At 52.5% G+C, this 27,725-nt stretch overlaps 1 protein-coding gene across 3 annotated transcripts; it reads right to left on the bottom strand.

The window, feature by feature from the left end:
- Positions 1-1,042: 1,042 nt before the first annotated feature.
- DNAJC18 (DnaJ heat shock protein family (Hsp40) member C18) lies at positions 1,043-25,846 on the bottom strand. Of its 3 annotated transcripts, none has more exons than XR_010306354.1 (8): positions 25,724-25,845; positions 25,487-25,632; positions 22,276-22,461; positions 18,082-18,194; positions 15,905-16,014; positions 9,456-9,628; positions 4,280-4,910; positions 1,043-1,157 (listed from the first exon to the last, which is right to left on the bottom strand). XR_010306354.1 is itself a non-coding variant. In XM_064161478.1 (8 exons), exons 1-8 carry the CDS (start codon positions 25,759-25,761, stop codon positions 4,454-4,456), a joined length of 891 nt encoding a protein of 296 aa, XP_064017548.1. In that variant the 5' UTR covers positions 25,762-25,846; the 3' UTR covers positions 3,059-4,453. The 3 variants fall into 3 exon arrangements, 2 of the variants coding, with proteins under 2 accessions (XP_064017548.1, XP_064017547.1); XM_064161478.1 differs by lacking the exon at positions 1,043-1,157 and having other exon boundaries at positions 3,059-4,497; positions 4,830-4,910; positions 25,724-25,846; XM_064161477.1 differs by lacking the exon at positions 1,043-1,157 and having other exon boundaries at positions 3,059-4,910.
- Between the last annotated feature and the right edge of the window lie 1,879 nt (positions 25,847-27,725).

The following is a 27,725-nucleotide window of genomic DNA, read 5'->3' as shown; positions in this document are numbered from 1 at the left end:
TCAAGACCTGACCCAGGCTGCCCAGGGCAGTGCCGGAGGGGTTCGAAAGCCTTGCGGGTGCGGTGCCTGGGGCACGGTTTGATGGTGAGCTGGCAGCGCAGGGGTAACGCTTGGACTCGACGGTCTCTGGAGCGCTCTTCCAGCCACACCAGCTGCATCCTAGGGCTCAGTGCCCAGCGCAGGCCGAGCCGCAGGCACTCGCTGTTCCGGGGCCGCGACGCTGGCTCCCCGGGCCCGGCTTGGCCCCAGCAGGGCTGGCAGCGGCGCGGGGGGCGTGGCTTTGAGCTGACCCCGCCCCCGGAGGCGTGGCTTTGAGCTGACCCCGCCCCTGGAGGCGTGGCCAGAGGCAGCCGCCGCCGCTCGGGCTGCGGGGGCCCGGGGAGGGTCCGCAGGCTCCCGGTGCAGCTCCTGGGCTCGGTCCCGGCCCCGGGGAGGCGCAGGCCTGGCGGCTGCCCGAGCCTTCTGCGCCCCAGCGGCGGCAAATGGCGGGCGCCGCCGCACCGCCCCCAGCTTAAAGGGGCCGCCGGCGGGTACGGCACCCACCCCGAACCCGCGTCCCCAGCGCCGGGGCGGCGGGCGGCACACGGCGCCTCAGCCGGGCACGGGCTCAGCTGCCTCCGAGGGCACAGCTGCGGCTCTGCCGGGCCGGCTGCCGGCTGGGCACGGGGTTGGCTCACGGCCCACGGCCGCTGCCTCGCCGCCATTTCGCGTGGCAGCGCGCGGCAGCGGCCGTGAGCGCCTGGGTGGCAGCCGGGGCGTTAGGGGACACAGCCAGGCACGGGAAGGCCATGTGTGCTATTTAAACCGGGAGTACACACACATGGATAACGCCGTTCGCACGGCCTCGGTGTTCCCTAAGGAATGCCAACTCCACGGCGCTGGTGCCAGCAGCAGTTCTGCTCTGGGACCACCTTCTCCCTTCAGTCAGTGCCATACTGACACCTGCTTAAGGACAGCCACGGGCACAAAGCAGCTCTCTCCTTGTGCTTTCTGCCCGCGGGGAGCAGGTTGGCAGAAAGAAGCTCTCGTGTGGGTCAGCGAGGACATTCCAGAGCCTTTATTGACAGCCTCCAACAGCAGCACGCAGGCAGTCACCCCTGACAGCCCTGGCAAACAACAGCTTATTGCTTCGGGAAGTCACCTTCCAGCCTCCTCCTCTGTAGAACCATAGAATGGATTAGGTTAGAAGTGACCTCAGAGATCATTGACTCCAACCTCCCTGCCAGGGGCAGAGATGCCTCTCAGCTGGACTCGCCCTCTCCAGCCTTCAACAGTACCAGAGAGGAGGCACCCACAACCTCTCTGCTTCACCCTGGCCTCTTTCCTAGCCCCAGAGGTGACCTCTGCAATGATTGTGCATCTCTCAAGAGGTCTCCCCCCACTCCATAAAGCACTTAAGAGAAAGGTGCAATCTGGTTTAAGTGCAAAATACTTCGGGATGAATTCAAGCTCTGGCCAGTGAAGTCCTCCTGTTTGGTCTCCTCACCCCTGCCACTTCACAGCCACGGGAGTCAAAACAGGAATGACAGGGAAGACACCAAACCTGGAGCCAAGTCCAACCCCTCCCAATAGACCCAAACACATCCCACAAACTATTTCATATACAAAAAGTGACATGTAAAGAGCTTTGCTTTCTGTACACTTTGTAGTACCTGCTCCCACCTGGGAAATACCAGCATGAGGCTGTCCTGATGCCAGCCAGGCTGATGATCTACAACCAAACACTTCTGCCCTCACAGACTCTCACACCACAGCTGCTCCAGCACACTCCCCTGGAAATGCCTTCTTCACTGGCCCAGAGTGGTGACCCTGGGACTCTGCTCAGTTTCCCCAAGCCCTCTGACAGAGTGAGGAACCAATGTTGACATGAAAATACTGTTTTAAGGAGTAGAGGATTTTTTAACATGCCACTGTTTGCTAGCAGCAACACTGCTGCAGCTGTGATGGTCATGTCACCTATGGGATGTCTGCATCTCTCCTCTAGCAGCACCAGGTCTCCAAAGGCAGCATGAACACCTCTGTGTCTGGTGCAGAGCAGAAGAGGCAGAGTGGAAGGGACTTCTGAAGGCCATCCAGTCCCACCCCCCTGCAGTCAGCAGGGGCATCCTCCACTAGATGGATTGCATTGTCAAGCCTGACCATGAATATTTCCAGGGATGGGGCCTCAACTTCCTTCCTGGGCAACCTGTTGTAGTGTTCCAGCACCCTCACGGTGCAGAACTTGTTGCTAACATCCAATCTAAATCAGCTCTTCTCCAGTTTCAAACCATTAGCTCCCTGGAGCCTTCTCTTCTCCAGGTTGAGCCAACCCAGCTCCCTTAACCTGTCCTTGTAGCAGAGGTGCCCCAGCCCCTTGATTGTCTTTGTGGCCTCCTCTGGACCTGCTCTATCAGGTCCATGTCCTTTCTGTGGTGAGAGCTCCAGAGCTGGATGCAGGTGAGAAAGGCTTTTCTTCTGCAGTGACCTGCTCTGATTGATGCCTAGCCTCCCACTGCTCTAAGGGAGGCAACAGGGGCACCAAGGGGACATGTTCTGGCACCTATGGTCCCAGTTGCCTGCCCTCAATCCTTGCCAGCTTGTGGCACCACACCAGCAGGACACCCTCAGTGGGCAGAGCACTGCACCACAACACTCAGGCAAGTAGAGAATCGAAGTCAGGCCCTACCTAAAAGCAATTTGATTTCTGGCATTTCTCAAACTTTGGAGCATTTTCTTCCCTAGGTTCAAGCCAAGACCACCCCGTGCTACTCACAGCTACTTTTAGGCTTGGGGGTAACAGGAGCCTAGCTCAGTGTTAACAGATGTGAGCTTCTGTGTGGCAGAAGTGAGCACAGCACCTGCTGCAGCCAGCACACAGGGCTGGTGGGCAGAAGCCTGCACCTGCAGTGCCTGCAGCACTTGGAGATGGCCTGTGCAAGAATATCTCATTCCAGATGTAGCATGCCCCTCCAGAGACACTGCCTCGACTGCAGTAACACTCTGCTCCCTGCTGCTGACCACTATCACCCATCCTCAAGCTGCCTCTAAGTGTCAGGCTCAAGAAAGAACAGGACACTACTACACGGAGCTTTTTCTTTGCAGTACTAACATTGAAACATTCATAACTGCTCAGCAGAGTAAAAATGTGCTACATCAAAACTGTACCAGGAAAAAAAACAACATAGCAGGACCCCTGTAACAGCTGGAGAAGAGGCTGCAGGTGGACAAAAATAATCAAACAGCCAGCTGAAAAATATGCCCATGAGGAAAGAATGTAATAAACACAGCTGTCCTTTCTCTACAGCTTGGCAGACACTGGGGATGCTGCAACTCACAGGCTCTCAGCTTCTTGTCTGCTGCCTTGCTGGTGGCATCTCAGCCTGTTGTCTAACCATGGCCTTCAGTCAGACAGAGGTGGGGTTAAATCCCATGGTTCCAAGTCAGACAAGGGCAAGATTACATCCCATGGTCCTCAGCCAGACAAGCATGGGCTTAGACCCATAGCTCAAAGTCAGATAAGGGCATGGCTGCATCCCATGGCTCCCCAGTTGACAAAGATGGGAATGCACTCCATGGCCCTCCAGTGGTTAACAGCCCATGGGCCTCCAGCCAGACAAGGATGGACTGCACCCCATGGCCCTCCAGTGGTTAACATCCTATGGGCCTCTAGTGGCTAACAGTCCATGGCCTTCCAGCCAGACAAGGGTGGGATTGCATCCCATGGCCCTCCAGTGGTTAACAGCCCATGGCCTTCCAGACAGACAAGGGTGGGATTGCACTCCATGGCCCTCCAGCCAGACAAGGATGAATTACATCCCACAGCCCTCCAGTAGTTAACATCCCATGGCCCTCTGGCCAGACAAGAGTGGGATTGCACTCCATGTCCCTACAGCCAGACAAGGGTGAGATTGTACCCCATGGCCCTCTAGTAGTTAACATCCCATGGCCCTCTAGACAGACAAGGGTGGGACTGCACTCCATGGCCCTCCAATAGTGAACATTCCATGGCCCTCCAGTCAAAAAAGGATGGGACTGCATCCCATGGCCCTCGAGTCAGACCAGGATGGATTGCACCTCATGGCTGTCCAGTGGTTAACATTCCATGGCCCTTCAGTCAAAAAAGGATGGGATTGTGTCCCATGGCCCTCCAGTGGTTAACATTCCATGGTCCTTTAGTCAGACAAGGTCAGGATTATGTCCCATGGCCCTCAAGTGGCTACACTCTGAGGCACTCAATCAGCCAGGGCCAGGGTTACATCCGTGGCAGCAAGCAGAGCTGGGAGCCTGCTTGGGTGCTCACCTGCAGCGGGTACTTGACTCTTCCACCTTAAAGGCTGCACTGGCAGAGGAAGCATCTCTGGTGACAACCCCCTGCAGAAGCAAGGCTGTCCAGGTGGCATCAGCATGAGAAGGCTGCTGCAGTTCGTGGCGAGAGCTGTGCTGCTGGGAGGGGGGAGTGAGCTGCAGGTCCTTGTCAAACACAGGAAGCGAAGATGCTGGGCTGCTCTCCTGGGAAGCCTGGGTGGCAGAGAGACTAGTGATGAAGACAGCTTCCAAACTAAGGGTGTTCCCCAGGGGATCCATTTCCAAAGTGCCACTGGTCCTTGGAACCCAATCTAGTGTCTATGTTACAACAGGCACCAGCTCTACAGCTCAGCTGGGTCCATCTCTGCACTACACGCAGAAGGAACCAAATCTTTCAGGTTCTTTGTGACAGACTCCTTCCCTTTTGAGACAAAGGAAAAAGAAACACAAACTTAAATGAAACCAGCAATAAATAAAGAGTACAGAACATGTCTGTCCTGCTCAGCCCCCTTTGTGCATTCCAATCAGACTGGAGAGCTTCTCACAGTGCTCAAGTTTCAGGGATTCTGCTTTCTGCTTTAACCGCTCGTCCCTGTACAGCTTGGCCAAGTTGGACAAATCAGACTCTGAAAGAAGGAAAAGAATAAATCTGTTAGGATCAAACAGGGAATCAGAGAATGCTTTGGCTTGGAAGGGACCTCCAAAAGTCATCTAGTCCAACCCCCACTGCAGTCAGGAGGGACATCCCCCACTAAATCACTGGGGTGCTGGTGCTATCTGCCTTTGAGTTAGATCTCATCTCATCATTCTTGATTCCCACTGAGGTACCCCAAGGCTGGCAGAGGGAGCCACTCTGCACCCCTCAGCAGTGTTGTAAGTGACAAGCCAGAGGAGAAGGAACCTCCTGGCTCTGCCAGCTGCCTGCAGCTAAGTGAAGCAGAACTACCAGACACACCCCTGCCCGCCTGACTCTAACCGCAAGTCTTCTGGCAGGGCCCTGAGCACCCTCCTGAATTACTTCTGAGGCAGAGATAATTGGGGTTTTGATACTGCACTGCTCAGAACTCAAACTCCTGCTCTGCCCAGAAGCCATTATAAATTCCTTTAATTTATTTGCTCTAACAGTGATGGGAGGACCCAAAGGACCTGGCTGAAAGGCCTCTGTGCCCATTCATTAACCATACAATCTCCAATGTACTCTGCATCCATTCCCCCCCTCCTTCCCCAAAAGCAACACGAGGGCTGCAATAATCCCACTGCTTCAATTATTTCCTCCCCTTCCCCTTCCCAGGGATGCACAATTATTTCCCCTAGCAATTCAGAGCACTTTCTTTTGCTGCTGAGTGAAGGAAATCTTCACACAGCTTTCTCCCAGCAGAACGATTCAGCTTGCAGGATTAGATGCACCTCAGAGCAGCAGAGTTAATTTGCTTCTGAAAAGGTCAACGTTTCCCCCCACCCCAGCACAGGCTGCCTGGTGACACTCCACTTCTCAAAGAGCTTTTCCACACCTCCCAAGCCCACCTCATTTGACACAGTAATTCAGAGTGGAAAGAACTTCAATAGGTCCTTTCACACCTTAGGTCCTCTGTCCCTGTCCTACTGACACTCAAAGCCATTTAACCCAGCTCCTACGGCTTGAAAAGCTTCAGGAACTGACAGCCCTGAACCTTTTAGTTCAGCTCAGGAATCAACTTTCAGCTTTTTGAACTAAAATGCCACTCAAGGAGTGCCCAGAGCCTTGACAAGCCTTCAGCAAAAGTCAGGCTCTGGTAATTGTCTCCTAGTCCAGAACCCCTGGAGTTGTGCAGGGAAGAATCTTACTTTAGACTCCTCCAACTGGGCAACACTGTGCACTGTAAATACCTGCAGTGCTCACAGCACTCATCCTGTCAGGTCTGTTTCTTGTGCTTTTCAGTCCTTCCCAGGGAATTGTTCCTTTGAACTTTTGAACCAAGCCCTAAAACACCAAATCCCATCACCAGATCCTTAGTTCTCTCTCGTTTTCAGTTGTTATTTGCTACAACTCCGAGCTCTTTGCAGCCTTAGAGTTGTGCTATCACAGCTGCACAACGTCCTGGAAACAAAACCCAACTGGGCTGTGCTTCTTGTACTTGGACACAGCAAAGATTTCAGGAGAAATGTGATGATAATTTAAAGTATCTTTTCAGCAGAAATCAGCTGATGATGGAGAGGGTCCAGGAGCGGGTCAGGAAAGTGATCAAGGGGTTGGAGCAGCTCTGCTGTGAGGACAGGCTGAGGGAGCTGGAGGTGTTCAGCATGGAGAAAGCTCCAGGGAGAACTTAGAGCTGCTTTCCAATGCCTGAAGTGGGCTACAAGATGGCTGCAGAGGGACTGTTTGCAAAGGCTGGCAGGGACAATGGTTTGAAATGACAGGAGAGCAGGTTTAGATTGGGTGTTAGGAACAAGTTCTGCACCATGAGGGTAGTGGAACACTGCATCAGGTAGCCCAGGGAGGTGGTTGAGGCCCCTCCATCCCTGGAGATATTCAAAGTGAGGCTCAACAAGGCTTTGAGCAACCTGATCTAGTGAAGGGTGTCCCTGCTGGCTGCAGAGGGGTGAGACTGGATGACCTTTGGAGGTCACTTCCAACCCAAAGCATTGTTTGGCTCTACTCTATGCTTCACACACAGTTCTGCTGCGAAGGGAGGAACCCTGCCTAGAGCAGCAGTGCAAAAGCAGCTGCCTGAGCCAGACACTGACAGATCAACTGCTTGTGAAGTCCTCATTCAGGCAGAGGGACACCAGGAGCCCCCTTCAAGAGCTTGCAAACTCCATCTGGTCCTATCTAACCAATCTCTGTCCATTCTGCTGGTGCTAAGGGAAATGCACCTTCAGTAAACTAAACAAAAGTCCTATTAATAGAGATCCAACAGCCCAGAACAAGCTGACCACGTGAAGTTAAAACACTCCAAAGAGAGTTAATGGACCAAAGTGATGAAGCAACAGCTGACTCAGAGCTGTCTCAACACCTCCAGAGAACTTTCCCCTAGCACTCTATCTTGCATCCAGTTTATTTTTACCAAGCCAGCTGTACCAAGGTTAGCAGAGTCTCTGCTGAGCTCATTACCTGCTTGCTGGCCTGGTAATCATTCTGCAAATGTGGGGTTTTTAATTACAGTGGTCTCCTCAGGCTACTGCTAATTGTGGACCTTGCAAATACATCTGCAGATGTGTGACTAATGCAGCTTCTCAGTGCAGAAAGCTCTCCAAGGAGCCCTGTTCTGCAGGGCAACACCTGGCATTCGGTGCTTGCTCATCTGCCCCTCTCTGCCTGCCAGTCTCTCACAGACTTGCAAATCCTGTTGCCCATTTTCAAAAGAGATGGTCCAGACAGACAAGAAGCTACTGAAGAGAGTCCAGTGGAAGCTGCAAAGATGCCAAGGGGCCTGGAGCATCTCTGTGAGGAGGTAAGGCTAAGAGCCCTGGGGCTGTTGAGTCTGTAGAGCAGCCCCAAAGGAGACCTGATCAAAGCTCAGCAAGAGCTAAAGGTGAGGAGGGGTAAGAGGATGGGACCAGACTCTTCTCAGTGGTGCCCAGAAACAGGCCAGGAGGTTCCACCTAAGCAGGAGAAGAAACTTCTTTGTTGTGATGGTGCTTGAGGCTGCCCAGAGAGGTTGTGGAGTCTCCTTCTCTGGAGAGCTTCCAACCCCCCTTGGCCATGACGATCCTGGGCAAGCTGCTGTGGGTGCCCTGCTGCAGCAGGGGGTTTGGACTGCATGACCCCAGATGTCCTTCCAAGCCTACCATGCTGGAATTCTGTGGTTCTGTGACTGCACAGCTCCAAAAGCAGCAGGGCTCTGCTTTGCTGGCAGTGAGCTAGCTCAGTGTCACAAATGCCACAAGGTGGGGTTAAATCATGTCACTGATTGACCTAGGACTGGTGTGAGAATAACAACTTTTGGACTGGTGTGAGAAGAACAACTTTGACTGCTCACTTTTTTTTTGTGTGTTGTCCCTTCCTGTATTCAGTTCTTGTTTTTTAGAAGACAATCTTGACTATGGTGGAAAGAAGATCTCAAAGCTCATCTAAAGATAGAAAATGCAAATGAACTCACAACAGAGGCACAGAAGCAGGCTCTGAAAGCTGATACCAGCAACAGTCCACTGCAGGATTAACAAAAGCACCTGCAGAGGCTGTGGACCCTTCTTCTGAGAAAGGTTTTCATGGAAAAGTTGAAGCAAACTCCTCATGGAAGCAAAAATGATTCTGCTCCAGCAAAGGGCATGTGGAATAGTTGATGCCTGAACTTCTCTTCCAGCCCTAATGATCTGTCAGGGCTCGAGTCTCCATTTAAAACATCATCATTAAGAGTTACTCCAGGATAAAAAGTGAGAGGAAGAAACAGAAATACCTCAGCTGGTGAAATCTCCTTTCCATTTGCCTCTCCAAATCCCCACAAGGATTCTGACAGACCCTCAAGAAAGGCTAAATGAGCATAATGTAAGAAGCAAGGCTGGAGATCACAGAATCATAGAATCAAGCAGGTTGGCAGAGAGCTCCAGGCTCATCCAGCCCAACCTAGCACCCAGCCCTGGCCAACCAACCAGACCATGGCACTCAGTGCCCCAGCCAGCCTTGGCTTCAACACCTCCAGGCACGGCAACTCCAGCACCTCCCTGGGCAGCCCATTCCAATGCCAATCACTCTCTCTGACAACAACTTCCTCCTAACAGCCAGCCTCAACCTGCCCTGGCACAACTTGAGGCTGTGTCCCCTTCTTCTGTTGCTGGCTGCCTGGCAGCAGAGCCCAACCCCACCTGGCTACAGCCTCCCTGCAGGCAGCAATGAGCTCTGCCCTGAGCCTCCTCTGCTGCAGGCTGCACCCCCCCAGCTCCTTCAGCCTCTCCTCACAGGCCTGTGCTCCAGGCCCCTCCCCAGCCTTGCTGCCCTTCTCTGGGCACCTTCCAGCACCTCAACATCTTTCTGCAATGGAGGAGCCCAGAACTGGACACAGCACTCAAGGTGTGGCCTGACCAGCACTGAGTACAGGGGAAAAATAACCTCCCTTGCCCTGCTGGCCACACTGCTCCTGATCCAGGCCAGGAAGCATCAGAAGGCCAAGCTAAACTTAGCAGTGCTTTGTGGACAGAGCCCTCACAGCCACTCAGGGGTTGCGAGCAGACAGCTTGTAACCAAAATAACTCACTCTGCTGCTTCTCCTTCCAGCAGCTGGTCTGAATGTAGTCTATGTAATCTTTTTCAACTGTTTTCTCCAGCTCCTGAAGCTCTGCTCCTTGATAGTTCCTTTCAAAGTTTGCATCAACGTAGTAAGGCACCTGCAAGTTCTCTGTTTCTCTGCTGACGACGTGGCCGATGGACCTGGCAACACAGCGTGGGGAAAGCAGGGTTTGGAGCAGTTCAGAAGTCAGGAAGCTGAGAGCTGTTTCTCCACACTAACATTCCCAGAGGACAGTATTTACAGCTTCTCTGCAGGGACTTTCTGCAGGACTACAGCTCCCTCAGCTACCCAGCCAAGGAAATGACAAGACTCAGGTGCGGGGAGCTGAGCACCTCCAGTAGGATTTGCCCTCCCACCATGTAAAACCACAGGGAGAGATCTGCAGAGAACTGGCTCTGGGCTGGAAGTGATGCCTCCATACACTCTTTCTGTTCTCAGCAGCTCAGTCAAGACACATCCAAAAGGTAACAGCAGATTTTATTCCTCTTTGCTCTTGTGAGACCCCACCTAGAGCACTGTGCCCAGTTCTTGGGCCCTCAGCGTAATAGGAATGTGGAGCTGCTGGAGTGGGTCCAGAGGAGGTCATGAAGATGATCAGAGGGCTGCAGAACCTCCCCTATTGGGATAGGCTGACAGAGTTTGGGCTATTCTGCCTGGAGAAGGCTCCAGGGAGACCTCAGAGCAGCCTTCCAGTACCTGAAGGAGGCTACAGCAGAGCTGGGCAGGCACTTTTGACAAAGGCTTGTGATAGGATGAGAGGGCAGAGATTGAGGCTTGAGGAGGGCAGATTTATACTGGAGATTAGGAAGAAATTCTTTCCAGTGAGGGTGGTGAGACACTGGCACAGGTTGCCCAGGGAGGCTGTGGATGTTCCCTTCCTGGAGGTGTTCAAATCCAGGTTAAATGAGGCCTTGAGCAACCTGGCCTGGTGGGAGGTGTCTCTGCCTATGGCAGAGGCACTGGAATTGGATGATCTTTAAGGTCCCTTCCAACCTAAATCATTCTGTGAGGGGCACTGGAATTGGATGATCTTTAAGGTCCCTTCCAACCTAAATCATTCTGTGAGGGGCACTGGAATTGGATGATCTTTAAGGTCCCTTCCAACCTAAATCATTCTGTGAGGGGCACTGGAATTGGATGATCTTTAAGGTCCCTTCCAACCTAAATCATTCTGTGAGGGGCACTGGAATTGGATGATCTTTAAGGTCCTTTCCAACCTAAATCATTCTGTGAGGGGCACTGGAATTGGATGATCTTTAAGGTCCCTTCCAACCTAAATCATTCTGTGAGGGGCACTGGAATTGGATGATCTTTAAGGTCCCTTACAACCTAAAATCATTCTGTGAAGGGCACTGGAATTGGATGATCTTTAAGGTCCTTTCCAACCTAAATCATTCTGTGAGGGGCACTGGAATTGGATGATCTTTAAGGTCCTTTCCAACCTAAATCATTCTGTGAGGGGCACTGGAATTGGATGATCTTTAAGGTCCCTTCCAACCTAAATCATTCTGTGAAGGGCACTGGAAGTGGATGATCTTTAAGGTCCCTTACAACCTAAATCATTCTGTGAGGGGTACTGGAATTGGATGATCTTTAAGGTCCCTTACAACCTAAATCATTCTGTGAGGGGCACTGGAATTGGATGATCTTTAAGGTCCCTTACAACCTAAATCATTCTGTGAGGGGCACTGGAAGTGGATGATCTTTAAGGTCCCTTCCAACCTAAATCATTCTGTGAGGGGCACTGGAATTGGATGATCTTTAAGGTCTCTTCCAACCTAAATCATTCTGTGAGGGGCACTGGAATTGGATGATCTTTAAGGTCCCTTCCAACCTAAATCATTCTGTGAGGGGCACTGGAATTGGATGATCTTTAAGGTCCCTTCCAACCTAAATCATTCTGTGAGGGGCACTGGAAGTGGATGATCTTTAAGGTCCCTTCCAACCTAAATCATTCTGTGAGGGGCACTGGAATTGGATGATCTTTAAGGTCCCTTCCAACCTAAATCATTCTGTGAGGGGCACTGGAAGTGGATGATCTTTAAGGTCCCTTCCAACCTAAATCATTCTGTGAGGGGCACTGGAATTGGATGATCTTTAAGGTCCTTTCCAACCTAAATCATTCTGTGAGGGGCACTGGAATTGGATGATCTTTAAGGTCCTTTCCAACCTAAATCATTCTGTGAGGGGCACTGGAATTGGATGATCTTTAAGGTCCCTTCCAACCTAAATCATTCTGTGAGGGGCACTGGAATTGGATGATCTTTAAGGTCTCTTCCAACCTAAATCATTTTGTGAGGGGCACTGGAATTGGATGATCTTTAAGGTCCTTTCCAACCTAAATCATTCTGTGAGGGGCACTGGAATTGGATGATCTTTAAAGTCCCTTCCAACCTAAATCATTCTGTGAGGGGCAATGGAATTGGATGATCTTTAAAGTCCCTTCCAACCTAAATCATTCTGTGAGGGGCACTGGAATTGGATGATCTTTAAGGTCCCTTCCAACCTAAATCATTCTGTGAGGGGCACTGGAATTGGATGATCTTTAAGGTCCCTTCCAACCTAAACCATTCCATGAATGAAGGCTCCATCAACTTCAACCTGCTGGCAATTTCTGGTAAAATAGGTCCAGAAAACCATGGGAATTGGTAGCAAATGTAGAGATTAGAGGAAAGGGAAACAGCCTCCATACTACTCAAGATACAATGAAATTGGATCTGGATTTTTCCAGTTTCTGGATTCTTTAGTAGAAATAAAAATGGAACAGGCTGCTCAGGGAAGTGTTTGGGTTCTCATCCCTGGAGGGGTTTAAAAGCTGTGGAGATGTGGTGCTGAAGGAGTGGTTTGGTGGTGATCTGGTTAACAGAGCTGGGCTTGATCTGAAAGATCTCTTCCAATCAAAGCAATTCCACTGTTGTATGAGATCAGGAGAGACTCAGGTTCCCCTTCCCTTGAGGGTTCTACAGTCCCCAGTAAGTGAAGTGGGGCATGGAGTACCCCAGGGAACATCCTGCAGGTAGAATCAAGCACTCTGGCACAACCCCTGGGTTAAAGTATGCCCTGGTACCACATTGCCTAACGTGAGCAGAGGCACTCAAGCAGGTTTGCAAATCACTGCCCAGAGAAAGAGGCAGGCAGCCAAAACACAAAGGTTACACTGCCCACTGGTATCCACTTTGCCCCATCTATTCCCTACAGAACAACACCAAAACAAATCCTGGCCAGAAGAAAATGGAGGGGAAGGGAAAGAGCAAGCTGAGCTCCAGCTAACAATTAACAAATCAGGAGAGGGAGGAAGATAATGGTGATGATTAAAAATCAGATGCTGTGAAGCAAAGATCCACAGCTGGCAGAAGTAAAAGTATCCATTCAAAGAAAAAAAGGATGGATGGATAAAGGAAGGAAGGAAGAAAGAAGAACAACAAAAATCCATACCCAAATGGGTTATGGACAAGAAGAAAGCATTTTAAATGAGCTGGAGTAAAAGGAATTGTGCCAACATTCCAGCAGTACAGATCTGTTCTGTGATGGGTGCAGTGCTGCTTGGCAGTGATCATGCAGAAGAAGCCCTGCTCTGGGAAATGATTGGGCTGCAGCAGCTCTGCTATGGGGACAGACTGAAAGAGTTGGGGCTGTGCAGGCTGGAGCAGAGGAGGCTCCCAGGTGACCTTCTTGTGGCCTGCCAGCATCTGAAGGGGGCTACAAAAAAGCTGGGGAGGGACTTTTGAGGCTGTGAGGGAGTGGCAGGAGTGGGGGGAATGGAGCAAAGCTGGAGGTGGGGAGAGAGGCTGGAGGTGAGGAGGAAGTTGTTGAGCAGGAGAGTGGTGAGAGGCTGGAATGGGTTGCCCAGGGAGGGGTTTGAGGCCCCATGGCTGGAGGTGTTTGAGGCCAGGCTGGCTGAGGCTGTGTGCAACCTGCTCTAGGGTAGGGTGTCCCTGGGCATGGCAGGGGGGGTTGGCACTGGCTGCTCCTTGTGGTCCCTTCCAACCCTGCCTGATTCTATGACCTGTTCTAGTGAGAGGTGTCCCTGCCTATGGCAGGGGATTGGAACAGAGATGATCTCTGAGGTCCCTTCCAACCTAAAGCAATCTATGATTCTATGAGCAAGCTCTTGTCCTTCTCTCTCCCTCCCAGAGGTGCTGCTCTCTTGACATAAATAATTCCTTTAAGTTTTTAGGCTGTTAGTGGCTTTTTAGAATATGACTTAGAGAAACAGGATATGGCTTGGAGGAAGAAGCTGTGTACCAGGCTCAGAGCTGACTATCTCAGATCAGCAGAAGGGGAGGGAGAGAAGGGAAGCAGGAGATATTTAGCTGCTCCAGGGGCAGCGTGGGAGGTTTCACATGGGACTGGCACAGAGAGCAAAAACACTTGCTAAAAAAAACCCAAACTACCTCTACCAAACCACCTCCCCCCAGAAAAACCTCACCCTCAGGTTGTTATGTTAGGTCTACACACTGACATCTTGTGGTAAAGAAAATAGACTCAGCTGCCACGGCAGTGGAGAGGACACCAGCCTAAACCGAAGGAGTTTTGGAGCCAGAAGGGAGCAAGGGGGAGGGTTTGGAGCGCTCTGCAACTCCTGTGTGCAGCAGCTTCTCCAAAGCTGCTTGTTCTCACTGCTACCACAGGCAGAGTCAGTGCAGGTGACTGAATCAAGCTCTTCCCCACTGCAGGGCTTCCCTCAAACTACCACGGGATGCTGAGAGCAGCAAGGAGCTGTTCTTTATAGAATGGTGGAGTTGGAAGGGACCTTAAAGGTCATCCAGTTCCAACCTCCTGCCATGGGCAGATAAAGCCTCCACTAGCCCTGGATGCTCAAGGCCTCATTCAACCTGACCTTGGAACACCTCCATCCACCCTGGGCAACCTGTTCCAGTGTCTCACCACCCTCTCTGTACAGAATTTCTTCCTTATCTCCAGTCTTCAGCCCCACAGACTCAGATTACAGCAGGCCTGGTTGTACTCCTTGTGTTTCCAGAGCTGACCAGTTTGGTTTGCCCCCAGCAGCTCCTGGGACCTGCTAATTTACAGATGTTAAACTTGGACATTTTAGAGCTTTAAGGATATAGAGAGCTTGACAGTTCTGCCAGGGGAACTCCAGAGGGGGTTTGGATTTGTACTGCACATCACTGGCTTCAGTTTTTCATCACTTAGAGATTTGGATTTATAATGCACACCACTGGCTTTGGTTTTTCATCTCTTGAATTTGGGAACCCCAGTGGTGGCCCCTAGAGCCCTGAGGCTGGGCAAAGCAGAGACTGCTGAGCTACACCCACATTCCTGGTGTTGTATCACCATGCAAAACCCTTGTCACAGCAGCTAAGAGAGCTTTCTGGCTGGGTGCCTCTTATTTGTTCAGCACACAGTAGTACAATGAAGCTTGCCACAGTTAACTTCACAGCCACAACGTTCTGAAGAACTCCTCAGCACAGACCTGCTATTTCCTTAGACACAAGCCAAGGAAAGCTCTAGAGTGAGCAGAGCAAACTCAGCTTCCCATCTCCCTCCCTTACTGCAAAGACTGGAGGCCAGAAAAGAATGTCATAGAATTAACCAGGTTGGAAGAGAGCTCCAAGCTCAGCCAGTCCAATCTATCCCCCAGCCCTATCCAGTCAACCAGACCATGGCACTAAGTGCCCCAGCCAGGCTTGGCTTCAAGACCTCCAGGGACAGTGACACCACCTCCCTGAGCAGCCCATTCCAATGCCAATCACTCTCTGACAACAACTTCCTCCTAACAGCCAGCCTCAACCTGCCCTGGCACAACTGGACACAGCACTCAAGGTGTGGCCTGAGCAGTGCTGAGCACAGGGGCACAAGAACCTCCCTTGTCCTGCTGCCCACACTGCTCCTCAGCCAGCCCAGGATGCCATTGGCTCTGCTGCCCACCTGGGCACACTGCTGCCTCCTCTGCAGCTCCTCTCTCACACCACCCCCAGGTCCCTTTCTTCCTGGCTGCTCTCAGCCACTCTGTCCCCAGCCTGTAGTGCTGCTTGGGGTTGTTGTGGCCAAAGTGCAGAACCCTGCACTTGGCCTTGTTCAGTCTCTTCCCATTGGCCTTTGTCCACCCATCCAGCCTGGCCAGGTCCCTCTGCAGGGCTCTCCTACCTTCCAACAGCTCCACACTGCTCCTAGCTTGGTGTCATCTGCAAACTTCCTGCTGCTGGACTCAATCCCCTGCTCCAGATCATCAATAAAGACATTGAACAGGACTGTGCCCAGCACTGACCCCTGGGGAACACCACTGGTGCCAGCTGCCAGCTGGCTGTGGCACCATTCACCACGACTCTCCGGGCTCTGCCATCCAGCCAGTTCCTGACCCAGCACAGAGTGAATCTGTCCAAGCCATGAGCTGCCAGCTTGGCCAGGAGCTTGTTTGGGGCAGATGGTGTCAAGATGTGTAAGTGACTTACGATTTGTAGAAGAGGCTGTAGGGTGGGTTGGTAGCCATCAGCTGAGTTATAACCGACACGACGATGATGATGAAAACAGGCATCAGCTGAAGAAATGCAGAGTATGAGTTCTGGAAAGGACAACAATGATTAGGGCAAGAGAAGATCTAGATGGGAAAGGATGCATCTCTTCAGAGAAAGCAGAAGAGAAGTGAAAAGAAGTAGTGAGGAAGTACAGTTGAGTTTTAGGGGGATGCCAGAACTTCAAACTCACTTTTATTGATCATCTCAGAGTCTTTAGAGTTTTCTGAGATGATCTATAAAAGGGAGCTTGAAGTTCTGGTACCTCCCTAAAATTTTTCAAGCCATTTTGTCTCGTGAGATTTCCTTCAGCTACAGTTTCCTTTAGAGATAGGGAACTGTTGGAGTGAGTCCAGTGGAGGCTACAATGCTGCTGAGGGGCCTGGAGCATCTCTGTGAGGAGCAAAGGCTGAAGGCCCTGGGACTGTTGAGTCTGGAGAAGAGCAGCCCCAGAGGGAAGCTGAGCAATGCTCAGCAAGGGATAAAGGGTCAGGGGGCAAGAGGATGGGGCCAGACTCTTGTCAGTGGCATAAACTGGAAGCCAGTTTATGGGAGGAGGAACTTGTTTGGTGTGAGGGTGCTGGAGGCCTGGAGTAGGCTGCCCAGAGAGGCTGTGGAGTCCTTCTCTGGACATATTCCAAACCCACCTGGCCTTTGTCATCCTGAGCAAGCTGCTGTGGGTTCTCTGCTCTAGCAGGGGGGTCAGACTGTAACTCACAGGAAGGCTGGAGAGGGACTTTTCATAGAGGTGTCTAGCAAAAGGACAAGGAGGAAAGGTTTGAAGCTGAGGGAGAGCAGGGTTAGACTGGATCTTAGAAGAATTTCTTCACTATGAGGGTAGGAAAACACTGGCACAGGTTGCCCAGGGAGGTTGTGGATGCCTCCTCCCTGAAGATGTTCAAGGCCATGTTGGATGAGGCCTTGAGCAACCAAGTCTAAATGAGAGGTGTCCCTGCACATGGCAGTAGATGATCTCTGAGGTCCCATCCAACCTAAGCCACTTTGTGATTTTATGACCCTCAGAGGTCTCTTCCAACCCCTACCCCATACTGGGATTCCTTCACAAGGCTCTGAGCATCCTGATCTAGTTGAGGATGTCCCTGCTGACTGCATGGGGGTTGGACTGGATGACCTTTGGAGGTCACTTCCAACTCAAACCATTCTATGATTCTTTATTGTTTGAATGAGTTTAGTAGAACAAAAGAGTGGAAGAAAAACACTGAAGGGAAAGCAAAGAACTTCACTTCTGCTCTTTGTTTCTAACTTGGCCTCTAAAATTCCTGCAGGAGTAAAATAGAATCTGCCTGTATTTAGGCTTTGCCCTCTACCCTGGGAGAGCAGCAAGGATGCAGTAATAAGTAGGATTCCTTTGCCTCAGCTTAGCTGTCTGTGGGCTCTATGAGGGTTTTTCAGAGCTTGATTAGAAGAGACATGTGGGGAAAAATTCATCTTCCCATGAGAATGATCTCATTAGGTTAACAGATTGCTTCCAGAGGAAGGTTATCCCAAGGCAGGTGGCATCTGTGGTGGGAGAAAATGACACCTTGTGTCTCATCTGGAAGTTTCAGATGGCAAAAATGCATCCCAAATCCATCCTGCCTCAGGTGGGAAGAAGCTTGGCCAGCACCTGGGCAGATGTTGTGGATTAACTGTTCCATAAGGGCAGGTTAGTGCTGTCATATCCATTATCAGTCCACAGCCTAATTGTTGCTGCATTACCAAGCTGTTGGAGCTTGCAAAAAGCAAACACCAGAAAAAAAAACCCACTCAGTGAGAGAAACTGCAGGGCCTGTGACTCCACCAGTACACTGGATTTGTAAAGTAGGGATCAGTAAAGGACAAGCTGAAAACGTTTTGGCTGCAAGACTGAACATTTAAGGATGGGAAAGTGTCCTGGCTTCAGATGCAGAACTGAATCCTTCACTCTGGGGAAACAGCTGAGGCCAAGGGAGGCTGCCAGAGCTCCTGCTCTAGATACATTCAAAGCCAGCCTGGATGCTTTCCTCTGTGACCTGCCCTAGAATGACCCTGCTCTGGCAATGGGGTTGGACAGGATGATCTCTGGAGCTCCCTTCCAACCCTCACATTCTGGGATGCTGTGCCCTCCTCCTGGCTACCTGTGGCCTGTTTTCTTCCTCCTCTTGCTCCTGTGTCCAGGCTCTTTCATTCCGGTGCCTCCGTGGGTAGTAGTGAGAGTCTCTGGCTACATTTGAGAACATGTGGATATTTCCTGGGAAAAGAAACCAAGAGACAGCTGTGATTCCCACCCTCTTGCTGCTCCTCACCTGACTTTCTTGCATTCCTGTTGATTATCCAGGCTTAAAACACACAGCCTGAGTTAGGGAGGTGATTAAGACAAGCACAAACACATCAAAGCAGTAAGTCACTCCGAAACGTGCGCCAGGGAGATGGCAAAGCTTGCCCCAAGGTCACCTTAATTCCACTCCAACTGCAGAAACAGGCTATCATTTTTCATGTGAACACTAGTGTTGTCATGCTCACTTGCAAGGCTGCATCTGGTGTTGCATCCCCAGGCTCCAAGCAGAGTTTAGTTGCTGCACCAGACTGAAGGTGTGATTTATAGTGTCTCCTAAGGACTGACTACAGCTGTCTACCTTCATTTCTACTGCCTTCGAGCTATTAAGAGTTCCACTTAATTGCTTTATAATCAGGCCAGCAGATGGAGAGGGGATTCTGCCACTTGGCTCTAGGAACACCTCACCTGGAGTACTGCATCCAGCTCTAGAGCCCTCAACACAAGAGAAACATGGAGCTGATGGAGCAGGTGCAGAGGAGGTCATGAAAATAGTGGGTTGAAGCAGCTCTGCTGTTGAGACAGGCTGAAGGAGCTGGGGGTGTTCAGCCTGGAGAAGGCTCCAGGGAGACCTTGGAGCAGCCTTCCAGTGCCTGCAGGGGGCTATAAGAAGGCTGTAGAGGGACTGTTTGCAAAGGCCTGCAGGGACAGGAAGAGGGACAATGGACTGACATGAGAGCAGAGCAGATTTAGATTGGGTGTTAGGAACAAGTTAGGGGAGGTGGTGGAGTCGCCATCCCTGGAGCTGTTCAAGGCAGGATTGGACGTGGCACTTGGTGCCATGGTCTGGCCTTGAGCTCTGTGGTAAAGGGTTGGACTTGATGATCTGTGAGGTCTCTTCCAACCCTGATAATACTGTGATACTGTGTGATACTGTGAAGTTCTGCACCATGAGGGTGGTGGAGCACTGCAACAGTTTGCCCAGGGAGGTGGTTAAGGCCCCATGCCTGGAGACATTCAAGGCCAGGTTTGACAAAGCCCTGAGCAACCTGATCTAGCTGAAGATGTCCCTGCTGTCTGTAGGAGGGTTGGACCAGATGACCTTTGGAGGTCCTTTCCAAGCCCCAACCATTCTGTCATTCTCCAAGGAGAGAGATTTTAAACCCCAGTGTTTAGAGTAAGGAAGAACAAATCAGGATTTCCTTTCTCATGCACTGACTGCAGCTGGTTTATTTTTAACCACTCTCAAATGAGGCAAGAGTTGCATGTGCTGCTTGGATTTGAAGCCTCAACTCTGATTCTATTATCATCTGAATATCTTAATAATAGCTGTGCTCTCCTCTTCTGAAATGCAGAATCTCTCTGTGTTAGAGAACTGCAGTCTGTGGCCTTATCACACCACCAGAACTGCACAGCTATTTTTAAGCCCTGGAAATGATGTCACTTCATTTCATACCCTTAGAGTGTCCTATCTCTGAACTGCCCAAAGAATTCAGCTAGAAACCTGTCTGCAAGTGACCTTTGCTATGCTCAAACATCTGTTTCATTGTTTGAGGGAAGATTTTTCCAGAGGTCTTGGCATATTTGCAGGCAGAGCTTCAACAGAGATCCAAACAAGGCTGGTTGGAAGAAGGAAAATGTCTTCCTTGCAAGTTTGTTTCTAGCATTCAACATAGGATCATAGAATGCTTTGGGTTGGAAGGGACCTCCAAGGGTCATCCAATCCAATCCCACTGCAGTCAGCAGGGACAACCTCCACTAGATCAGGATGCTCAGAGCCTTGTCAAGCCTGACCTAGAATGTCTCCAGCCATGGGGCCTTAACCACCTCCCTGGGCAAACTGTTGCAGTGTTCCACCACCCTCACGGTGCAGAACTTGTTCCTAACATCCAATCTAAATCTGCTCTGCTCTCACTTCAAACCATTGTCCCTCCTCCTGTCCCTGCAGGCCTTTGCAAACAGTCCCTCTACAGCCCCCTGCAGGCACAGGAAGGCTGCTCCAAGGTCTCCCTGGAGCCTTCTCCAGGCTGAACACCTGAACCCCAGCTCCCTCAGCCTGTCTTTGTAGGTGTTCCTTCCCCCTGATCATTTCCATAGCTCTGCTCTGGACCTGCTCCATCAGCTCCATGTTCTTCCTGTGTTGAGGGCCCCAGAGCTGGCCCCAGCCCTGCAGGTGAGGTCTCCCCAGAACAGAGCAGAGCAGAGGGGCAGGATCCTCTCTCTCCATCTCTGGCCATGCTGCTTCAGGTGCAGCCCAGGCTGCCATTAGCCTTCAGGGCTTCCAGTGCCCATTGCTGGCTTTACCCAGCTTCTCATCCACCACACTCCCAAGACCTTTTCTGCAGGACTGTCCTCAGTTTCATCATGCTTCAAGCTTGGGTTGATATCCATTGATAATGAACCCTAACTCTTCCATTTCTTGTCCTCTTACCAACCCAGTGTGGAATTACATCATGCTGAGCTTGGCTCGCTTTGCACACAAGGCAAAACTTCTCTACTTCCACTTAAACAGGAGAAACTTGTTTGGTGTGAGGGTGCTGGAGGCCTGGAGCAGGCTGCCCACACAGGCTGTGGGGTCTCCTTCTATGCAGAGATTCCAAACTTGTTTGTTGTGAGGGTGCTGGAGGCCTGGAGCAGACTGTGTAGAGAGGTTGTGGAGTTTCCTCTGCAGAGCTTCCAACCTCCCCTGGCCATTGTGATCCTGGGCAAGCTGCTGTGAGTGCCCTGCTTTAGCTAGGGATAGGATTGGATGATCTCCAGAGGTCCCTTCCAGCCCCCATAGTGCTGACATTCTGGGACTGATCAATCACATTTTGAAAGCAATCTGAGATCCTGTGGACTGCACGATGCTACCACACAGATTAAGGTGATAGGAAGCTTCCAAGTCACTACTCTAAGTTGCAGCACAGGAGGTTCCAGCTCAATACAAGGGGGAACTTCTTTACTGGAAGGGTCACAGAGCACTGGAACAGGCTTCCCAGAGAGGCTGTGGAGTCTCTTTCCTTGAAGCCTTTCAAGGCCTGTCTGGATGTGTTCCTGTGTTATCCATGCTAGATTGTATGTTCCTACTCTGACAGGGGGGTTGGACTCAATGATCTCCTTGAGTCCCTTTCAACCCCTAATATCCTGTGAGCCTGTGATTTATATGTACTACTTGTAGTAAACACTGCATCTTGAAGGTGAGAAAGACTACAAGAGTGGCAAGGCAATTTGTTAGACACTGCCAGGAAGATCTTTGAGCTCACCTTGCCTTTCAGACCTAATTCTAATCTGCATTCCACTCATTTTGCAGGACCTTTCCAGCTTTACCAGAAGCACAAACAGGCTGAGACACACATGGAGCTGCTAAAGGTAGGGAGGGATCAAGTGCTCTGTTACTGGACACTGCATATCCAGTAACAGCTGCCTGGCATCACTTTCTCAGCTAAGAAGTTTAAATTTCTTTCCCAGGTGCAAGATGCTGCAAGCCAAAAGATCTCCTGTGTTTTACTAGTTACAGGGGCACCGAGATCACCATGTCAGGAGCTGCTGCCATGCTGTAAAGTGGCTCAAGCCACAGCACTACCAGCAAAGACACCTCGGAACCCTTCCCCACCACACCTTATTTTACCTCCCCTGTCATTTTTGGCTTCAGACAATGGAGGGAATAAAGGCAGCAAGGAAAAGAAGGATTTTCAGCTACAGCTGATGTTAAAATGTTGCTACCCAAGAATCAAACAGCCTAACCCCAAGCCAGACTCAAACGTTCCTACCTAAAGCTTCTGGCAGAAGCTTTCAAGAAGGGACTGAAAGGTTGAGAACTTGCCCCTGCAGCAACAGCCAGGATCCCACTGGCAGCTTTCTCTTCTAGGAGCACTCCTGGAGAGCAAGGCTGGGCTTTGAGAACCTATTTTGAGGAATCTGAATGTTAAACCCTGCATCACAGAAGCCTTTTCAGGTAGAAAAAGCTAAGATAGGAGAAAAGAATAAATCCAAAGATGTCTTTCTTTCCAGCTGTGTCATAAGAAGCAGAACTTCCCTTTGTGGTCTAGTGCCAGTTCATTGCAGAGATACTGACCTGTAGGGAAGTGGCCCCCAAAAAAGACATTGAATATTTCTTCTGGTGTAATGTCTGCTTCAAACTCAGTGTAGTAGTCATAGTGCCTGGCTGGGCCGGGGCTGAGGTGCTCCTGCTGGCTGCCGAACTCGTCGTACCGCAGCCGCTTCTCCGGGTTGCTCAGAACTGCAAAGGCATTGCCTATGGCTGCAGAGAGAATGGAGAGGAGGAGAATTGGTCACACCAGGGACAATCAGCCATGGGAATAACCTCCCTGGAGAACTGGGGGAGTTGCCCAGCGTTAGGACACTGTTAGGATTCAGCTGGACAAGGCGCTAGACCAAGAAAAGGCTGGACCAGGTGACCCTCGAGGTCCTTTCCACTTTGGGATTCACAGAATCAGAGAATTGTTTTGGGTTAGAAAAGGCCTCAAAAATCATCCAGTCCAACCCCACCATGGCCATCAAACCATGGCCCCAAGTGCCATGGCCAGCCCTTTCTTGGATGGGGACTCCACCACCCTCCCTGGGCAACCTGTGCCAATCCCTGACCGCTCTTTTAGTCATGCAAAGAAATTCTTCCTAATCTCCAACCTAACTCTCCCCTAGTGCAATTTCAAGCCAAGCAAAGCCTGGATGAGGCACTCAGTGCCATGGTCTAGTTGACTGGACAGGGCTGGGTTGGAGTGGATGATCTCGGAGGTCTCTTCCAACCTGGTTGATTCTATGATTCTGTTTCCTCTTGTTCTATCACCTGAGGCTAGAAGTGTGATATCACACAGAGCAATAAAGCAAGCCCCCACAGGCCTAGGAAACCTGTGCTTGACCAAAGACTTGAGTCACTTCTGAATGAGCTGCTGTCAGAACACCACTGTCAGCTGTGATGGAACTTGCACCCTGCCAGGACTGACAGCAGCAGAAAGGCAAACAGGTTCAGCATGCAGAGAGCTGAAATACCTGTAAAAGCGAGGTGAGAGAGCCCACATCAGACTGAGAACATAACATTTCATCACATCAAGCTGCACTTAACACACAGTTCATAACCTCTGAGACTAACTGAAAGGCAGAACCACACTCCCAAGTTTCTCTGGGACCTTGTGAGGCTGCATAGGGTTTCTGCTTCACACTCTACATCAAACCACCCAGATATATTCATCTGGTTCACCTTCTTCCTTCATCTCTGACATCATGTGGCTGTAAACAAGTTCAGAGAATCACTGTTTAGGTTGGGTAAGATCTCTAAGACCACCAAGCTCAACCATCACAGTTCAGACAGAAAAGCAACTCTGACACAACAAAGAACTTCAAAAACCTCCCTACTTGTCGAGTTGTAGAATGGTTTGGGTTGGAAAGGACTTTAAAAGATCATGTAGTTCCAACCCCCTTGCCACAGGCAGGGACAGCTCCTACTAGACCACCTTGCTCAAGGCCCCACCTAACGTGGCCTTGAACACTTCCAGCCTCTACAGCTTCTCTGTTCCAGTGTCTCACCACCCTCAGGGTGAAGAATTTCTTCCCAAGGTTTAGTCTAAGTCATAGAATCAATCAGGCTGGAAGAGACCTCCAAGATCATCCAGTCCAACCTAGCACCCAGCCTCAAGCTTCTTCCAAGTCTGATGCCATCACTCCTCAATTCTGTCACTCCCTGGCTTGGGATAAAGTCCCTCCCCAGCAATCCTGCAGCCACCTTCAGATGCTGGGAGGCTGCTCTAAGATCTCCCTGGAGTCTTCTCCAGGCTGAACAATGCCAACTCCTTCAGGCTGTCCTGACAGCAGAAGGGTTCCAGCCCCTACACCACAGCTGTAGCCTCCTCTGGACCCACCAGCAGACTGTAAGGACTACTGGAATGAGCTGCCCAGGGAGGTGGTGGCGTCGCCACCCCTGGAGGTGCTCAAGCAAAGCTTGGATGGAGCAGTTAGTGCCATGGTCTGGTTGACAGGTGGAACTGGATGAGCTGGGAGCTGTCTTCCAACCTGGCTGATTCTATCCTATTCTATTCTCTCTTGGAGATCTCTTCCAACCTGGTTGATTCTATTCTATTCTCTCTTGGAGATCTCTTCCAACCTGGTTGATTCTATTCTATTCTCTCTTGGAGACCTCTTCCAACCCTGCTGATTCCATTCTATTCTGCCTTGGAAGTCTCTTCCAACCTGGTTGATTCTATTCTATTCTCTTCTCTCTTGGAGGTCTCTTCCAACCCTGTTGATTCTATTCTCTTCTCTCTTGGAGGTCTCTTCCAACCTGGTTGATTCTATTCTATTCTCTTCTCTCTTGGAGGTCTCTTCCAACCCTGTTGATTCTATTCTCTTCTCTCTTGGAGGTCTCTTCCAACCTGGTTGATTCTATTCTATTCTCTTCTCTCTTGGAGGTCTCTTCCAACCCTGTTGATTCCATTCTATTCTGTCTTTTGGGGTCTCTTCCAAGCTGGTTGATTCTGTGCTATTCTGTCTTGGAGGTCTCTTCCAACCCTGTTGATTCTATTCTCTTCTCTCTTGGAGGTCTCTTCCAAACTGGTTGATTCTATTCTATTCTATTCTATTCTATTCTATTCTATTCTATTCTATTCTATTCTATTCTATTCTATTCTATTCTATTCTATTCTATTCTATTCTATTCTATTCTATTATATTATATTCTAATTCTATTCTACTCTCTTCTCTGAGGTCTCTTCCAATCTGGTTCATTCTGTTCTATTCTCTCTTGGAGGTCTCTTCCAACCTGCTTGATTCTGTGATCTTATTTTCCTCACGCTGCCTTGCAGGGCTGTTGCAGACAGCAAGGAAAAAGCAAAACGTGCCAGAGCTGAGCTGCTGGCACTGTTGTTAGAGGTTTGGATGCCTGGAAACCCAGATGCAGAACACTGGAGTCAAACCTCACATGCCTGCATACACATATATATAGAGAGAGAGGCACACAAATACATCTACCCAATTCTATTCCTCTCACAGAGCAGCTACCGATTACACAACGCCACACTCTCCCGCAGGGCCAGCATCATCTCTGAGGGGGGTTCTGAACGATCAGCAGCACGCAGGGGTGAGGCTTGGGATGGTTTTCTCTCCCCTCCTAACGGGCATCCGTGTTTGGCAGCTGCAGAGGCGAACCCCGGCCGGGCAGGGGCAGGGCTTTGCGGTGTGCCTCACCCCGGCAGACACACCGGGGGCCCGGGCACTGCCCATACGTTAGGTGCAGCCCCGAGGCTGCCGGTCCGGCTTTGCCCCTCGCCCCTCACCTTTGAACGCCTCGGTGGCGCCGGGAGCGCGGTTCTTGTCCGGGTGGAATTTCAGGGCCAGCTTGCGGTAGGCTTTCTTCAGCTCCTCCTCGCTGGCGTCCCTCGCAACCCCCAGAATCTCGTAGTAGTTCCGACACCGCTTGATGCTGCAACCGCACAGAAGGTTACCGCCACCACCGCCGCCTTCTCCCCCGCCGCCGTACACCCACCCGCTGCCGCTCCCCCGCCCCGGCTCACCGCCGCACGCCGTCCAGCTGCTCCGCCGTGTAGGTCATGGCGGCCGCGGCGGGACCCGGGGCAGCTCCCCCCGGCGCCTCTCACCGCCCGGGGCAGCCCCCCCGGCCCCTCACCGCCCGCCGCCCCGGCCCGCCCGCGCCGCCATCTTGTGTGCGCGGGGGCGGCGGCAGCGCGGGGGCTGCTGGGTACCGGAGTGCCCCCCGGGCCGAGCGCCGACCGCAGCTCCCGGCGGGCACCGCACGGGCAGTGACGCAACGCGGCGCTGTTACGTCATAGGCAGAGTTACGTCATAGGCAGAGTACGGTGGCGAGGTGGTGGCGGGAGAGTTACCGGCGTCCTCGGAGCCGTGGTGGTGCCAAGAGTGGCCCCGATTCCCTCAGAGCCACGATGGAGGCAGGAGCGCCCTGGGTGCCCTCAGAGCCGCGGTGGAGGCAGGAGCGCCCGAGGTGCCCTCAGAGCCGCGGTGGAGGCAGGAGCGCCCGAGGTGCCCTCAGAGCCGCGGTGGAGGCAGGAGTGCCCGAGGTGCCCTCAGAGCCGCGGTGGAGGCAGGAGCGCCCTGGGTGCCCTCAGAGCCGCGGTGGAGGCAGGAGCGCCCTGGGTGCCCTCAGAGCCGCGGTGGAGGCAGGAGCGCCCGAGGTGCCCTCAGAGCCATGGTGGAGGCAGGAGCGCCCGAGGTGCCCTCAGAGCCGTGGTGGAGGCAGGAGCGCCCTGGGTGCCCTCAGAGCCGCGGTGGAGGCAGGAGCGCCCGAGGTGCCCTCAGAGCCATGGTGGAGGCAGGAGCGCCCGAGGTGCCCTCAGAGCCGTGGTGGAGGCAGGAGCGCCCGAGGTGCCCTCAGAGCCGCAGTGGAGGCAGGAGCGCCCGAGGTGCCCTCAGAGCCATGGTGGCGGCAGGAGCGCCCGAGGTGCCCTCAGAGCCGTGGTGGCGGCAGGAGCGCCCGAGGTGCCCTCAGAGCCATGGTGGCGGCAGGAGCGCCCGAGGTGCCCTCAGAGCCGTGGTGATGGCAGGAGCGCCTGAGGTGCCCTCAGAGCCGTGATGATGGCAGGAGTGCCCGGGGTGCCCTCAGAGCCGTGATGATGGCAGGAGCGCCCGAGGTGCCCTCAGAGCCACGATGGAGGCAGGAGCGCCCGAGATGCTCTCAGAGCCGTGATGATGGCAGGAGCGCCCGAGGTGCCCTCAGAGCCGCAGTGGAGGCAGGAGCGCCCGAGGTGCCCTCAGAGCCGCGGTGGAGGCAGGAGTGCCCGGGGTGCCCTCAGAGCCGTGATGATGGCAGGAGCGCCCGAGGTGCCCTCAGAGCCGCGGTGGAGGCAGGAGCGCCCGAGATGCTCTCAGAGCCGCAGTGGAGGCAGGAGCGCCCGAGATGCTCTCAGAGCCATGGTGGAGGCAGGAGCGCCCGAGGTGCCCCCAGAGCCGCGGTGGAGGCAGGAGCGCCCGAGGTGCCCTCAGAGCCGCAGTGGAGGCAGGAGCGCCCGAGATGCTCTCAGAGCCATGGTGGAGGCAGGAGCGCCCGAGGTGCCCTCAGAGCCGCGGTGGAGGCAGGAGCGCCCGAGGTGCCCTCAGAGCCGCAGTGGAGGCAGGAGCGCCCGAGATGCTCTCAGAGCCATGGTGGAGGCAGGAGCGCCCGAGGTGCCCCCAGAGCCGCGGTGGAGGCAGGAGCGCCCGAGGTGCCCTCAGAGCCATGGTGGAGGCAGGAGCGCTCGAGGTGCCCTCAAAGCCGTGGTGATGGCAGGAGCGCCCGAGGTGCCCTCAGAGCCACGATGGAGGCAGGAGCGCCTGAGGTGCCCTCAGAGCCGTGGTGGAGGCAGGAGCGCCCGGGGTGCCCTCAGAGCCATGGTGGAGGCAGGAGCGCTCGAGGTGCCCTCAAAGCCATGGTGATGGCAGGAGCGCCCGAGGTGCCCTCAGAGCCGTGGTGGAGGCAGGAGCGCCCGGGGTGCCCTCAGAGCCGCAGTGGAGGCAGGAGCGCCCGAGGTGCCCTCAGAGCTGTGGGCATCGCAGGAGCGCCCG

This window comes from Pogoniulus pusillus, chromosome 22 (genome assembly GCF_015220805.1).
Source record: "Pogoniulus pusillus isolate bPogPus1 chromosome 22, bPogPus1.pri, whole genome shotgun sequence".
Classification (NCBI taxonomy): Eukaryota; Metazoa; Chordata; class Aves; order Piciformes; family Lybiidae; genus Pogoniulus; species Pogoniulus pusillus.
This window is presented reverse-complemented; position numbering and strand designations above follow the sequence as displayed.